A 15,938-nucleotide genomic window follows, 5' to 3' on the forward strand; every position below is an offset into this window, starting at 1 on the left:
AAGTTGTTGATTCCATTTTGGTATTTTAAGCTACATGAACTGTACCGTGAGCATGGGAAACCTGTGCAATTGCGTTAATTTCTTATATGTACATAGCCAGACTACATCCTCTCTCAAAGTAATCGCAACATTTGCAATTCTAACGAGCTGTTGCACTTGACAGGAAGCTAGAGTCGCCCCCACCGAAAAATCCTCAAAACCCGACCCACACAGACCCGGTTAATCTGCAAAACAAAAAGCCCCGGCCAGCGTAGAGGAAGTGTTTGCCTTTGCTGGCAACTAAAAATTGAATATTTAGTGGTCGTAATTAAAAATTAGCGCGCCAGGCAACTAACCAGGCGACCGAGCAGCCCGCACCTACAGCCAAACCGGAGCAGTCCTTCCGTATAATCCCAGGACCAACTATCTGCGTATTCTCGGCCCTCTCCATCTCCCTCACACAAGGACTCGCATATACATATATTTGGTTTTTTAATGGCACAAATTGTACTAAAGCCAAAGCTTTTCCAGAGCTACCTGCCCACAAAACGGAAGTCGTAAACATTTAATTTATGCAAGCAGTGCATTTGCTTTTTTAGTTGCAACTAAAGATGGGCTAACGTCATCCAGTATGGAATAGGTGGCTTAGCTCTTGTGTTGCTGCTGGTTCTATCAGCTTTTTAAGTGGGTTGCTTTACCGCCAAGGCATTTAGAATGTATACTTACTCCAAGGGTAAATTTTAAGGTATGTTTTTAATTTCAAGATGACGTTGGACTTGAAGAAATATATGTGCTGCCCGTTAAATAAAGAGTTTAACGACTCAACTCTAAAAGTCCAAAATTTTAATCAACAATTTTATGTTTCTAAACTAAAAAATTATATCTCTTTGTTTTTTTTTTATTTTTCAATAATTACAAACCAAATTACCTGTATGTCATTCTTCTGAAGCTAAGGAAAAATTCAAGAGAAATTAACTTTTGATCATTGCCTAACTAAAGAGCTACAGTGGCGGACAGTTAGTCTACTTATCTAACATCGTAAGGAAACATAACTTTTCACTGCCCCTGTAGCCCCCAACTCAATTAAATCTGTTTTTTATAAAATTTCGTCCTAGCCCAGCTTTCCAACGCGATTATCACGCTCTCAAGTCATAATGTCTTGAAAATTTCCTTCATTTTATTTTGAGAAAATATTACTGGCATAATAAAGAGAATTTAATGGGTTAAGGCGGCCACTAGGACGCCTGGCCATCAACTTTTCGCCAAGAGCAGTAAAAAAGTCAGCTGGAGGGAGCCCGCTTTCTTTTCGCTTTCTTTTCTTTCCCCGAGCTTTTTGTGTGTTGTGTGTTAGCCTCTCTCGCTTTTCTTATGATCGTTCTAATTTTATGACATTCTATTTTCATGCATAGCAAACGAGACGCATGTGTGGGTGGCTAAAGGGGGTGGTGGTATGAGGGGATGGTTGAGGCGGTGGTTCAGTGGGCGGGCGAGTGCAGCCATAGCCATTTCATAGTCAGACATGAATGCTGCGCTTTGTTGCCCTGCTACGCCTTTGTTTGTATTGCCCTCAGGGGTAAAGTTTTTAGGATAATAACTTCCTGCGACTTTACGAGCCAAGGCAAAAGCCAAAAACCCACCAGCAGCAGCGGCAACTAAAGGGAAATGAGAATACTTAAGCCCAGTACACTGCAATTAAGGCTGTCGGTATTTAATGGGCAACATTTGCTTTAATGTTTACCCTATGAAGCTCCTGCCATCTGAACTTTTTAGCTTTAGGTTAGTTGTATTGAATTTAACATTTTTTTTTATCATAAAAAGTAAGCAGATTGCTTTATTATATTTAAAAAAATATATATAAACAATTTTTTTAAACATAATAAAGCAATCTGCTTACTTACTTATATTATCTTTTTTAAACTACGCTAGGTTTTCAGGTATAATTACAAAAAAAAAAATACCAAGAAAAAAACGGTTTTCTGCCAGTGCAGCAAAGGAACTGCATATGAACAACGTGGCGAAGGCAAGCCCTGAAAAATATCTCAAGACCTTCACTTAAAGCAGGCAGCGAATAAAAGCAAAAGCAAATGCCAACACATCAGCGGTGCTAAGAGAAGATGAGTTGGCAGACCACAGAAACTTTTGACGCTGTCGACAAGATGGTAGAAGCTAAGTAATAGTCCTGCCAAGCTAACGTATTCTTAGCCAAGTCAAAATACTTTTAGATGGGAAAGTAGCTAAAAATATTCTTAAAAGACTTAAAAGTTAAATAAATTCGTATGTCAACAACATATTTACTTACCAAAATGAGCAATAAGAAATAAATACATTAAATAACAAAATTTATGTAAGTTATTTATTATTGAGCGATAAAAGAATAAACATTTATATGTAAGTATAGCCTGGAAGTAGCTATTGTAACAAATCATCCTACCTTGTTCGTATAATTTGAATAATCCACTTCTAAAAATCCACAGACGGCAGCACTGATGAGAAACAAGGCGGAATAAAATGGGACGGGTTGGTGGGGGCTGCGGTGGCATATTAAAGACAGACAGCTGTAGTAGGAGCACCGCCGTGGCTGTGGGCATAATCTCAGACATAATTACACACACAACTTACAGGACCTGGCCAAAGGAATGCGATTGCCAGGACTCAGAGCCTGATTCTGATTCTGAGCCCGAGACTGACAAATGCAGTCACACATGAATGGGCTTTCTACGAGGCATTTTCTAGGATGTTTTTACTTTTAACGGGGCCACGGGAAAAGTTGATTTAAAGGTGAAAATACCTTACTGCCACCTATTTTCCTAAAGCGACTTTTCTCGAGAGGGCAAACTTTTAAAGTGCATTTAAAATTAATTAAGCATACGACGTGTTGCCGGTTGAGAAAGTATTGCATGACAGGTACTGAATTAAAAGAGAATCCTTGCTGCTTTATCTCGCAATTAACAAGTTTCTTCTCTTTCACTGTAATTGATTTAAGGCCTTCGAATCAAAGTTGGAAACCTGCGAAACTGGTAAAATCACTTTTCTACTTTATTCGCATGCTGTTGCTCCATGCGCGGCTTGAAAAGTTTATACACAATATCGCTAATGATAATTACAAGCTAAAAACTTTCCCTACATTTACTTTAGCCCCTCTATATGTTTGTGCATTTGCCTTTAGCTTCAGTTGGCAACACAAGCATAAATATAAAATTTTCAGTGGCTAGCACCAAAGTTCAGCAAAGCCAGAGGGAACGATAAGGGATTGTGAGTGCAATAGCGATGGCCCCTTCCCCCAAGTCCTCGTTTTTACCAGACTGTCGGTTCTAATTAAGCGCTATTATTGCGACTTGCAGTCAATGCATATTAAGATATTACACAACCCGTATTTGAACCCTAGTGGGAAATTCTCGTTTTCGCCTTTGTTTTACATTTTATTATTTCAAACACGAACGTTTGCAGTTCCGGAAAAAAACTATTCAAATTGAATTTGAAAAATCAACACGAACACGTGTAAAATAAAAATTTTAAAATTCCTATAAATGTAGAAGAATTTTATTTGACTTAAACAAACAGATGCTGAATTTTTTTACATTTTTAAAACATATTGGTTTTAAGATTAAAGTGCTCTTATTTATTTGAACTGTCGATGAATTAAAAATAAATTTAAAAATTAAAAAAGGTTACTAGAAAGTAGGGTTATCGATCGAGTACAAATCTTTACATTGGCAATGTCCAACTGTGAGGGCAAAACCAACCCATTCTCCACCGTTGGTCAGTGTAAATAAAACTCATTAGTCGTCAAACAAGGGAAAATCCCAGCAATTCCTAGCATACAGACACAGGCCCAGTCGAACAACATGGCGCTAATGAAGTACAAATTGGCTAATGGGGCGGGTCGAAGCCTGAAATCGACGGCGATGGAGACGTCGACAAGGTCTAATTATCAATGAGCGCGACGCCTGTCGAACTTCGACTTCCTCTTATGAGGGAGTTATGGGCAATAGATAGGGACAACCTAAGCCCTGCACAAGCGGAGCGAGCGAGATGCATGGGCTTTTTATGCGAAAACTTTTGTGCATTTTCATGGCGAAACTTTAATGGATTAATTTACCAAAATGTTCGTGCCAGAGGAAATTGAAACATAGTCGGTGGATGCAGGGGCAGGGGCAGGGGACAGGGGGGGAAGAGCCTTTTCCGAAGTTGAAGATTTATGGCTTACGCCTTAGACGGCATCCAAAACCCCGGCTTAATGGCCGCTGATCATTTCCAGAGATGGCAAAACATGGAAAGCTGAAAATTTATATTTTTTTCTGGCTCTGTGCGTTTGGTATGCTTGCGATATTCTAATTTCATTACCCACCAGCAGAGGCAAAAGTTTTATTAAGTTTTTGCAAGTTTTTGCTGCACAGAAATCATGAATATTTTATTGCATATTTTCAGGCGCCCCCACACATACATTCATTTTATTCTCACACTCATACGAGGGAAAAGAGCAAGAGAAGCGAAATTCAATGATGCGTGTGAGCCAGCCAGCCAGCGCCTTTTATCAATTTAATTTAATTAAAATTAATTCACCAATAATTGACTTTTAATATGCAATCATTTGTATCAGCGGACTAGAGTCGCAGAAGGAGGTAGCAATGCGGCAGTAAAAAATATGAATTATTTAATTGCTCATTTGTCGACGCTGCATCGAGGTGAGAAATGTAAAGTACGAGAAGGCTGCCTGCAGAATCTGTGAAAGAGCTGATAATCGAATGATTTTGGATTCGTTTCGAAAATGTAGCTTACTTTTAAGCCAGTCTGCAGACTAACACGAAAGTATTTCAGTCCCGTCACATAAAAGGGTTTGCTATTCATCTCAATGGCCAAGTTAATGAGTTTAAGAAGTCGCAGATTTTCTTTGGGATCCGTAGAGTGTTCTAGGATTGTCTCCCAATGGGTAAGGTAGTACATTGAACTTAGGGAATCCGTCTGTGGTGAGGACGAAAATAAATTAATCGTATGTAATATATATATATTTTTACCTACAGTATAGGCCAAGTCGGTACCAATCTTTCCTAGTGAAAGCAGCTCCACAGTTTTAGCTCCAAACCAAATGGCATAAATGTAATTAGCCATGGGATTCTGTTGAAGAATAAATTATATTAAATAAATTGGTAAATTTTAAAATGTCTTAAGTGATATGCTCATTTTAGAAAATTTTTTAATTCCACTCACCGTGTAAGCCTTGAAAGAAAGAGCACATAGGAGACCAGCAGCAAAAGCGAACATTATGAAAACCCTCAACGTATACTGAGCCTCCAACTGCTGGCCAAACTTATTAAGAGCCACATTTTTCCTCAGAGTTTTAATAATAAGTTCCTTCAGCTGTTTGGCCATAAACGGACGTTCCCTGGCAGCCAAAATCTTTTCAATGGCCAATTCCAAGTCCCTTTTGAGCAGCAGATAACTACCATTAAGATGCACTATTAATTCACACAGCAAACTTGTTTCGCCGAACATCATGGAATCAATGATGATGCCAACCCATACATTACTCAAAAGAAGTGGCACGAAAATATGCAAAGGATCCGAGTTAAAGGGAAATATCATGGAGTACAAAAAATCCTTTCTTTTGTTAATGAGGGAAAATACGGGAGATATTAGGTAGCCGGAGATAACTGCTCCATACATGGCGGAAACACATCGATTTATCAGCATTTTTCCATCAACCCTTCGAAACATTTCCGGTTCCTTTCGCAGATCAATATAAATATTGGCGTAGAACACTTGAAGAAACTTCTGCAGCTCTTCGAAATGAAGTAGAATATGAAGACTCCTGAATTGAGCTTCCACCAGTATTAAGTACGTTGGCATGCCAGTCAGGAAAGCGTCCATATTCCGATTACCAGCCTCGAATCGCAGATATCTCAATTCCGCATCGTTGTGCTGCATAAAGATTAAGCACCCCAGAACAGCAAGGATTTTATCCAGATATCGAGCCCATTTTCCCGTGCTCGGATCTAATGGCCAGAATATATGATTCAATCGAAACAGAGTCAGAGGCCAAGCCAACTTAACTTTCTGACCATCAGCCAAACGGGGCACGTAACGAACCATTATGGAGTCAAGACTGTTGAACAATGTCCATTCTCCTCCGACTTATATATGCACCAGAGATTAGACGGGAGCACAGACGATGACAGTTTCTCAACTTTTAAATGAACTCTCCCATGCGTGCAATGGCTCAATTAAGTTATTATCCTCCAGACCCAAGCCAAACGGAAACATTTAAAAGTTTTACATTAATATTGCCTCATTTACGATGTAATGGCTTGTCCTCAAATAATTGAGACAACTTTTTAAGGACCACAAACGGCGAATTGGCCTTTATTGGGGGTTGTTAAACGTAGGTAATGATGTAAGCATGGAAAATATTTAAAATTTTTGTATGTATACAGTACCTTAACAATATTTATTATATTTGTTTCTTCTTTTCATTTTTACGAGCCAAATTATTATTTATTTACATTGGTTTAATTACCATTGATTAAACATAATTGTTTTTAATATTTCAACCAGCATTTACTTGGTCGAGTAATTTGAAAAAAATGGTACAGAAAATGGAGAGGAATAAATAACCATATCATGTAACTAAGCATGCATGAAAAAATGTTAATTTGTGACATATTTTTGCACTCTCTGGAACAACAACATTTTCGCAGTCATGAACTCCCAACTGGATGGATGGCGGGGCATGAAAGCTCACTTAACAAATTCATAAAAATCAATTAATTCAAACGCGTAACTTTCACACGCTCTTGCCAGCAGCTTTCCCGGATTACTCCCAGCGAAGCCATTTGTCCCGGTCCGCCTGCATCCGCTGCGGTCTGAACTGGAGATAGTGGCAACAGTTTGCGCTATGAATATTTTAAGAGGCAGCGGCAGCAGTCTGTCTGTCTGTGCCTCCGTTGTCTGTCTCTAACCGAATAGAAAAACGACAATAAGGCAGTGGCGCAGGGCCACAACAGCGGGCGAAATTCTAGTGCACTATAAAGGACATTGAGCGGCGAGGAGTTGGACGCCCCGGCGTAGAAACTGCAGTTTGCTCGCCACATTCATCTTAATTTCCTGTCACGACAATGACAACGAGGTTCGTTGGCTTGGTGGTTCAGTGGGTTGCTTTCGGTGGCACATCCTGGCAATCCTGGCAATCCTTGCGTCTAGCCAAGCGGCTGACCGAAGCCCAGAAAACAACAAGACCCACACACATTTCACTGCCATTTTGTATGCACTTTGCCCGGCAAGGATACAATGTATTGTTTATGAGCTTTGCCGGCCTGCTGACTTAAAGTCAAAGTTCTCCAATGAGCTGAGGTGGAGTCATGCATCATAAAAGTCGTCAGGGGAATTTCTATAACCAATTTAAATTACAATTTCTGGTCCTTGCCTTGGCCAAGAAAGGTCAAGACTGTCTAAGGCATATTAATAAGGTTTACTAAAAAGCACGTAAAGCGAAAATAAACAACTAAAATATCTATCAATTGAAAACAAATGTTAAAATTTAATTAAAAATTGTTATATTTAAATAAAAACATAAAGTGATTGGCGGCTTAAAGATATGTTTTAAATTAAATTGCATTGGCTTATTCAATTGTATTTTGTAATAAATGTTTATCAAAGAGAGTTGTTTTTTTGGTTTGCATTGCTTCTTTTAAATATTCAACAATGGGCTGTAACACTTAAAAGTAATAAAATCTTCTAAGTAAAATCTATTAGAATTAAAGACAACAAAAAACCTTTATTAGAATCTGTTACAAACTGATAAGTATATTTTTCAGTAGAATTCTCCCTTGAAAACGTTTAACTAATTTGTAGAGCCAACGCTAGTTCGGCTTTCCAAAGGACCTCCTCTGGTCCTTCTCCATCCCAGTGCTCTGCTCGTTTTTTTCGTGTTGAGCGCTTTTTAAGCCTTTGTAGCGGCTGTTGCTTTGGCTTTAGCCTTGGCATCTGTATCTGTGTATGTATCTGTAGCCGTGCCTGAAACAGTGCCGGCTTTGTAGCCCATAGATGGAATTGCTGGGCCCCGGCTCTCTCGCCGGGCATCCTGGCGAATCCTGGCGAATCCTTGCAGTTGTTGTGCGTGGCAGTGGCAGTGCCAAATGCCGTCAAAAAGCAAAGGGCCAGAAGCGTTTCGACCGGGCGTTTCGCATAAACAAGGTTGGCGGTGAATGGGTGGGTGGGTGGCTATCTCGCACCCCAGCCACGCCCCTCGTTGTCCTTTGTCCGCCGTTTCTGCCACCGCCTCCCCCACCCAACTCTTTTGCTCGATGTTATCGCGTGCCACAGGATATTGCACTCTAAGCCAGTAGATGGCGTCATGTAAAGCTGGACAACATCCGATTAAAACTTTACGATGTGCGTGTGTCGGCCAGTTATACACCCCCCCTTACTTCCGCCCCTTCTTTTTGTGTCTCTGTCTGCGAGTGTGGGGCGCGGCAGGGGGGGCGGGAAAGGGAATAGGGAATAGGGGCGTCTCGTTGGTCAGCAAGTGGATAAATTCTCATTTACTGCTCTTTTAAGCATGCTGTTTTTGTCGCTTCTTCTTATCCTTGCTTTGTTAGTTATCCTTGCTGTGAAACTGTTGGGGAATCCTGGACTTAGTTGCCAGTTGTGCGGACTTAATATAATGGCACACAATTGTATTTTAAAATAGCTGTTTCAAGTAGTTCCAACTTTTTAATAAAATATTAATTTTTACACAAACTTAAATGACCCACTTTGTAAATTGAATAAGTAACAACTAATAATAATATTGATAAAAATCAACATCAATTAAATAATGAATCACATATAAAAACAAATTAGTTTCAGTTTATTAAGACTTGTCTACAAGCAAGTGTTGGCACTTATGGTATACGTCTTGTTTCAAAATTTGATCATATAAAATCTTTGTTTTGTACTTCAGTTTTCAAGCCGTCGAGATCAAATTTAATAATTAAAGACTCATTTTGATACTGTTGTGCACAACTTCTTTGAAAACAAATCATTAAACTGTAAAAATTCGCCTGATTTTTAGATAAGTTGCAAAGTGAATATAATTGCTATTTCTAAATAATTTCAGCGGATCCCCAATTCTATTGTAGTTCCCCAATTTTCTAACATATCGTACACACTTTGTTCGAAAACAAAGCATTAAATCAATCAGTAAACATTCCCCTGTCCGAAGCTGAATTTTAGATCCAATCAGTTGCAGGTCAATAGGTCGATTCCCCAAAGTGCCGAGGTATCAATTAGTCCTCCCACCGACATCCAATGTCGGCTGTCGTTCAGTTTCAGTTTCAGCGTGTAAATTGTCCACTCGTTATGCGGAAGCGGGATGGGAATGGGCGGTGGCCCTGCCACCACAAGGGGGTGGCAGTGGGAGGCGAAGGACGGAGAACGAAGGACGAAGGCCGGCTGAGTGGCAGGGTAATAGCGCGGCATGTTAAACTGACCGCAAGCATTGTTTATCATTAAGTGCGGCCCATGGCCAGAAAGAGTGGACCCTGGCTCAGGCTCAGGCTCAGGATCGTAACAGTTCCCGGGTCAGCATGTGTCACATGACATATGTGCAACTGAAATGAACTGAGCTCCCGGGCTCATCGTCCACGGCCTGAAAAGAATACTATTTTTTTTTGGCTTACACTCCAAACATGTGTATTGCGGCCGCCTTGGGTTAATGGAGTCGTTAGTTAAGGCCACTAAAAGCCAAAATGAAAAGCTCAACTTTAAGCGCTCCAACATTAAATAAAGGAAATAAAATAAACTTTAAAGTTTTTTGTTAGCCATTTTCGGCAAGCAATTCTGCCCTCCACTCTTTTGCAGCGAGTGCATGCAAAACTTTTGTAATTAGGAAGCAATGTCGGTCATTAGTGCGGGAGCTGCGGACCAAGGGCGGTTCAGGAAAAGGGGTGGGAAGGGGCCGGGGCTGGGGCTCGGGAATGGCCACAAAAACGCGCCAGCAGTCAAAACAACAATGCAAATGTGCAGCGGGGAAAAACTCTCGAATTTCACTTCCAAATGGGGAAAGATGGAATGCACTTCCATTTGCAGTGAGATAATTACCAAAACTCAAAGGGTTTAGGATGGAACCACAAACGCAGTCTCAGACACATTAACTAATTTATCAATTTATATTTTTTTAAACTAAATAGCATAATTACTTCTGTAACCAAAAAATAGACTTAGCTTATATGCCTTATTAAAATCAAAACATTTAATAAAATATGTGATCATAGAACGTTTACATTGTTTTCTGACTTATATCGAAACTAGAATAAATTATTTGTATGAAAATACTTAATTCCAAAGAAATTGGAACTATAATTCAAAGTCATTTAACACAAAAAATGTGCATAATCAAAAAAATTATATATAATATAATTAAATACATAAAATAAATAAGCAAAGTTATACAGTCAAAGTAAGTAAAGATTAAATTTTTACATAAATACAAGTATGTAAAAATTTACTTTTAAATATTTAAAATACGTTTTTCTCCGTCTAATAGAAAGTCAAACTATTTGTTCCTAAACTGATTTTTATTTTGTTTATGGGAGATAGATAATAGTATAATATTTCCGACTACGCAGCTTCATAATTTGAATGGGTAAAACTTGTCCAATGTGGCCTATTCCAACTTGATTCCAAAATGCCCAGGGAACTCCAAACGGCATTGAAACAAAGAAAAGGAACCTCTGCGGACCTCCGCGACAATGGCCATGAAGATGGCGGCCAACAGTGCGGAGTGGATTCGTACAGGAGTTGGCTGGCGGCAGGCACAATTGGTCGGCCATCGAGCGTAATTTTAATAAAGTTTGAATGCAAAACTTTCCGATTTGAAATGCGCATAAAAGTTAACTATTTCCGACGGTCCGGCTTTAGCATGAAAAGTGAAAAAGCCCGAGCGGCAAAGGCTGGGAATGTGTGTGAAAAAGTTTTCAGTTGCGGTGATCATTCGATGGGAGTTGGGTCGAGGAGCCGGGTGAACAAGTCCCAGCCCCGGCAAACAGCGGATGTGACGACCACTGGCCACGCCCACAGAGACTGACAGAAGGCGCCGTTGCAATCGCAATCGCAGTAGAAGTCGAAGTCCCAGTCTCAGTTTCAGCTTCAGTCTCATTCAACGCATCGCAATCGCAGTCGTCTGGCCATGGCCATAAATTAAGGCCAACAAACCGAGTGCGGAAGCAGAGTCAGGAGGGTAAAAGCGGGGCAAAAGCGGAAAAGTGGATTTTCAGCCATTACATCTTGGCCCTGGGAATGGAAACGGGGACGAGAATCGGACTGAGCCTGCAACTGTGACCGAACGGAAGTGAAAGCTGGGATGCTAAGTAGCCTCGAGCGCTGCACTGGCTAACGATCAACATGTCCAGTCACAGAAACCTGTAAATTGTCTTAAAAAAAGATAGCTTTACCTTCCAAAGAAACACAAATATTATAAGGAATTCTTACTCAGGTTTCTGAATCAATTCTGGTTCCCAAATAAATATAAATAAAATAAAAAATAAAGAATCAAGTTAACTTTTTTAAATACGAAAATTACATCTCTGTAACAACATAAGCTTATTCAATGACTTTTGCCATAATATTTATATATTCGCTTATTAATTAGAAACACTTCAAGCAACTATCGATTTTTTAACACCTGTTAGCGAAACTCGTTTAATTGAAAATTATTCATTGACATCGACAATAAATAGGATGAATTCAATTTATTAAACATAAACGCATATAGTTTTAAACTAATATGTTTTAAAGAACAATTAATTTTTGCAATAGCTGTAAGGGTATTAAAGCTTTGGCTCGTCAAAGCTTGCTTTTTTTCTTGTTTAGCTAAGAATTTTGCAAAAATAGGTGGAAGTGCTTTAGAAATATTTCTTGGCCTCTTAACTCTTATCAATCACAAGCAGTTCTTAAGGCGCCAAAATTTCGCGATACTTTACAATGTATTAGCGAATAATCACTTTTAGTTCAGTCGAAAATGATTAGTACTTGGTTGCACTTGTTTCTGATGGGCACTTTGTGCTCTGTTGTTTTACCAGCTCCCTATAGAAATCAATATGAGGAAACAGATCCAGAGCTGACTGCAGGATACTTCCAGGGTGATATGGATGTGGACTTCACCCGAAATGGACAGCTTTCCGAGACTCGTCGCTGGCCAAATGCCACAGTTCCGTACAGGATCTCCGAGGAGTTCGGTGAGGAAGCTGAATATTAAATTGAAGAGTGGACTTTCATCATTACCAAACTTTAGATGCTCCCTTTGTGGAATACATAAGGCTTGGCATGCAATTCATCGAGTATTCATCTTGTATTCGATTTGTGCCCGCCGCCGAAGACGAGGAAAACTATCTTATAGTTATTCGTTCCACTTCGGGATGCAGCTCTCATGTGGGCTACAAGCCAGGCGAAAGAACCGTCAAACTTAAGCCTGTCGCACTGGACACTGGTTGCTTTAAATTGGGAACCATTCAGCATGAGCTGCTCCACACCTTGGGCTTTCACCATCAGCAATGCTCCCCGAATCGAGATGAATTCGTGAAGGTTGTGAATGAAAACATCGCCGAGGGTAAAGAGAAGAATTTCATCAAGTACGAAGAAGATGTTGTGGGTGACTTCGACCAGCCCTATGACTATGGGAGCATTTTGCACTACAGTTCCTCAGCATTTTCGATCAACGGCGAGGACACAATTGTGGCTTTGAAACCAGAGGGTCAGGAAAAAATGGGTCAGCGTTTGAAGATGAGTGACATTGATGTTAATAGACTCAATACGATGTACAAGTGCCCAATTCCATTGTAATACTTGTAATAAATAAATATGTATCAAATAAATTAGTTGTGTTTATCATAAACAAGATATACTTACAATAATAAGATTATGTCTTACCTAAAAAAGAAATTATTAATTTCAAAATGTTATCAATAGTATTCAATGACTGAATTCGTAATCTTTTTATATTCGATTATCAAAAGAAACACTTCAAATAACTATCGATTTTTAAAGATTATTTAATACCTAATGGCCTGACTAGATTAACCACAAAACTACATCTCTTGAATTAAATAAAACTGTAATTTAATATTATAAACAAAAAGTACGTACAGATTGCCAAAGAGCTTAAGACCTAATCAGTTACATATTTCTCAGAGCTTTTGTTGATCTGCACTTTCGAAGCAGGTGAGACCCCAAAGCCCGAAACTTACTCGTTCATCGAAACACGAGCACCAACGTAGCCGCATCAGCTGATTAGATAATAACAAAGACGCTTATCTTATCTCCAGTGGAAGTGTAGAGCATTTACCAAGCACATCACTAAACGGACGAATTTCAATGTTATTTGTTTTGTACACTACTTAGTGGAAGTGAAGTTCCTCACCACTGGAGGGTAGCTCATCAGTTAGTCATAAAGTGAATGGGGAGAAAAGTTTTGAACACTCAGTCAGTCGATAACCACCAAGCATTCGAAAATGACAAACCACTAATTGAGGACATAACTTCCAGTCGATTAATGGTAATATTTGCAGTTAGCTTATGGCTCTGCAATGTGTCATAAAACCCAAAATGTGGCTGGGTCTTAAGCAGATCCTGCTCTATGTGGGCCTCCTGCTCTGTGTCGTTCTTCAGGTTTGCAGGAGCAAAGCCCAGCTGCAGATGTTCTGCCCCACCGTCTGCCACTGTGATCTTCATTCCCAGCGTAATCGAGCGATATGCAGGTGAGTTGTCTCTGGATCAGGGTTCCTTGCTGAGTTTTTATTTTATTTATACTCTTTTGGTGCAGTGCCAAGCGCTTGATAAGCGCCAATATAGAAATGCCCGAAACGGTCGAGCTATTGGACCTGAGCTACAACGATATAACCACCATTGATGATGACTCCTTCAAGGTAAGTTCTTTGTTTTTTAGTAGGGGGAAGTTGTTTAGTGGCTTTGAAATTATCTTGAATTTTAAAATGGAATATTTTATACAAATTTTAAATTATAGTTTACTAGAAAGTTAATTGTAATGATTATTTTATACTATATACTATTTATATATATTTATCGCTTTCATTTTTTGCATTGCAGTTTTAAGTTATTTAAATATAAATAAGGAAATATTATAAATATTTTAATATTTAATTTGACTATTTTCCGATTAGACTTTTCTATCTCAAGTATATTTAAATTTAAGCAGTATGAAATTAATATATCATGCATACTTAATAAATTCGACCCTACTTTAATCCAGTACTTTCCGCATTAACTCAAATTTTTTAATATTAAATCATGCAATTTAATTTAAACATTTATTATAATTTATTTACTATTTTTCCGTAGACAACCATACACCTGATCAACCTGACACTGGCCCACAATGCCATCCACACAATTTACGGTGACGCCTTTTCGGAGTTGCCCAGACTTCGCTACCTTGATCTTTCGTACAATCGCCTGGAGCAGATCGATGAGCATATCCTGGAATCCAATGGCCAGCTGATCCACCTCAATCTGGAGGGCAATAAATTGTCCACCCTGGGAAAAGGACCCATTTTGAGGAGTCCATCGCTTCGCTCTCTCAACCTGCGCAACTCGCAGGTAAATCAGCTGGGAATCCAGCTACTGAGTGCCCTACCCCAACTGCGTCAACTGGATTTGGCCCAGAATCTGCTGTTGACCCTAAGTCCCGGTGATTTCTATGCCCCACGGTATTTGGCCTCGCTGAATGTGGAGGAAAATCCCTTCAACTGTGATCGGGCTTTGGCCAAAGTGGCCACTGGATTGAGACAACGTGGAGTGGCTATTTTCATGAGCGATTGCGTGGATGAGGAGCAGGAAATTCATCCAGAGGAAGTGCAAGTCCAGGAGAATGCCACGATGAAGTTTGAGCGCATGGAGCACGTGGAGCCCAGCACCCAAGGACCTCAGTCGGTGCTGTCCATCTGGCGGGAGTTGGACTCCAGCGAGGAGCAGAGCAGCGAGGATGAAGACGACCAGATGTCCTCGCTGAGCGATGATTGCGAGGGAAGTCGCGAGAAACTCTGCATGCGATACCGAACCTGTTTGGAGCGCGCGAGCCATGAGCTGCAGGCTGGAGGAAACTCCCAGCTGGAAGATGAAATCATGCGCACACACACCTACGACGAGGACGACCTTAAGCTGGCCTTTGTGGTGGGCGGGGCCACGGGCGTGTGCATGGTCATCTTCATCATCACCTGTGCCCTGTGCCTAAAGAGCTGCTGTGAGATGCGCAAGAAGAATAACAATACCGATGGGGATTCAGGTAGGTTGCTCAATCAGATGATTGTTCAGTAGTTTGAAGTGCTAGTTTTTTCAGCCGCTCTAGATCCCTCGGAGGAGAGCCTGCCCACCATTCACACCTGGTCACCGCAGCGGACACGCCACCCCAGACGCTCCAATCCTCAGCGTCCTCGCAGCACTGCATCGCGTGCCTTGGTCCGCCAGCCCTACGGACCGCAGGACAATTTCGTGAACCGGCTTTTTGGGCGTCCGGCCCGCAGTCAGTACTACCGGACCATCAATCAGAACACGGCCACCCTCATCCGGCGCCTCAGTCGGAGTAACCTCTTCACCAGCCGGGATCGGGAGCCAAGTTCCCCCACCACACCGCCAACTTCCACGGCCAGATTCTATACGGATGTGGTCGAAGGTGGCGCGGCGAGACCGGAGACACCACCTCCAAGCTACGGCGATGTGGTGGTCATCGAGAATTGTGATAACAAGTGAGGGAAGCTACTTTGCTTGTGAGGGCAGACATTCGCTTTAGCTGATACATATTCTAAGATATCACTCTTCTCGTCCTTACCTCATTTACAATAAAGACCCGTATAAGATAATCAAAACAATAAGCTATGATTCAATTAACTGTTATCAATTTAAAAAAACAAATAATATATTTAATAATTCGGAATATTACTGTATGTTTGTGACAGCAATTTTTTTATTTA

General features: G+C 40.4%; 3 protein-coding genes across 3 annotated transcripts; 2 read left to right on the forward strand and 1 right to left on the reverse strand.

The window, feature by feature from the left end:
• Window positions 1-4,555: 4,555 nt before the first annotated feature.
• Window positions 4,556-6,069, reverse strand: LOC128262275 (odorant receptor 35a). The gene is made up of 4 exons (XM_052996443.1): window positions 5,188-6,069; window positions 4,999-5,094; window positions 4,759-4,941; window positions 4,556-4,702 (listed from the first exon to the last, which is right to left on the reverse strand). The coding sequence occupies exons 1-4, from the start codon at window positions 6,067-6,069 to the stop codon at window positions 4,634-4,636; spliced, it is 1,230 nt and encodes a 409-aa protein (XP_052852403.1). The 3' UTR covers window positions 4,556-4,633.
• A 5,869-nt stretch (window positions 6,070-11,938) lies between these two features.
• Window positions 11,939-12,795, forward strand: LOC128262278 (seminal metalloprotease 1). The gene is made up of 2 exons (XM_052996446.1): window positions 11,939-12,191; window positions 12,248-12,795. The coding sequence occupies exons 1-2, from the start codon at window positions 11,975-11,977 to the stop codon at window positions 12,793-12,795; spliced, it is 765 nt and encodes a 254-aa protein (XP_052852406.1). The 5' UTR covers window positions 11,939-11,974.
• A 656-nt stretch (window positions 12,796-13,451) lies between these two features.
• Window positions 13,452-15,839, forward strand: LOC128262274 (uncharacterized). Its single transcript, XM_052996442.1, has 4 exons — window positions 13,452-13,709; window positions 13,775-13,877; window positions 14,311-15,253; window positions 15,308-15,839. Exons 1-4 carry the CDS (start codon window positions 13,528-13,530, stop codon window positions 15,715-15,717), a joined length of 1,638 nt encoding a protein of 545 aa, XP_052852402.1. The 5' UTR covers window positions 13,452-13,527; the 3' UTR covers window positions 15,718-15,839.
• The last annotated feature ends 99 nt before the right edge of the window (window positions 15,840-15,938 follow it).

Source organism: Drosophila gunungcola, unplaced genomic scaffold (genome assembly GCF_025200985.1).
Source record: "Drosophila gunungcola strain Sukarami unplaced genomic scaffold, Dgunungcola_SK_2 000001F, whole genome shotgun sequence".
NCBI lineage: Eukaryota > Metazoa > Arthropoda > Insecta > Diptera > Drosophilidae > Drosophila > Drosophila gunungcola.

Bases quoted from the DNA above. Each gene is read 5' to 3' on its own strand.
- LOC128262275 (XM_052996443.1), bottom strand. From the start codon at position 6,069: ATGGTTCGTTACGTGCCCCGTTTGGCTGATGGTCAGAAAGTTAAGTTG. The intron at 4,942-4,998 runs GTAGGTAAAAAT...TCCTCACCACAG, and splicing joins GTACCGACTTGGCCTATACT to ACGGATTCCCTAAGTTCAAT. The intron at 4,703-4,758 runs GTAAGCTACATT...GCTCTTTCACAG, and splicing joins GTCTGCAGACTGGCTTAAAA to ATTCTGCAGGCAGCCTTCTC.
- LOC128262274 (XM_052996442.1), top strand. From the start codon at position 13,528: ATGGCTCTGCAATGTGTCATAAAACCCAAAATGTGGCTGGGTCTTAAG. The intron at 13,710-13,774 runs GTGAGTTGTCTC...CTTTTGGTGCAG, and splicing joins CGTAATCGAGCGATATGCAG to TGCCAAGCGCTTGATAAGCG. The intron at 13,878-14,310 runs GTAAGTTCTTTG...ATTTTTCCGTAG, and splicing joins TTGATGATGACTCCTTCAAG to ACAACCATACACCTGATCAA.
- LOC128262278 (XM_052996446.1), top strand. From the start codon at position 11,975: ATGATTAGTACTTGGTTGCACTTGTTTCTGATGGGCACTTTGTGCTCT. The intron at 12,192-12,247 runs GTGAGGAAGCTG...ACCAAACTTTAG, and splicing joins CAGGATCTCCGAGGAGTTCG to ATGCTCCCTTTGTGGAATAC.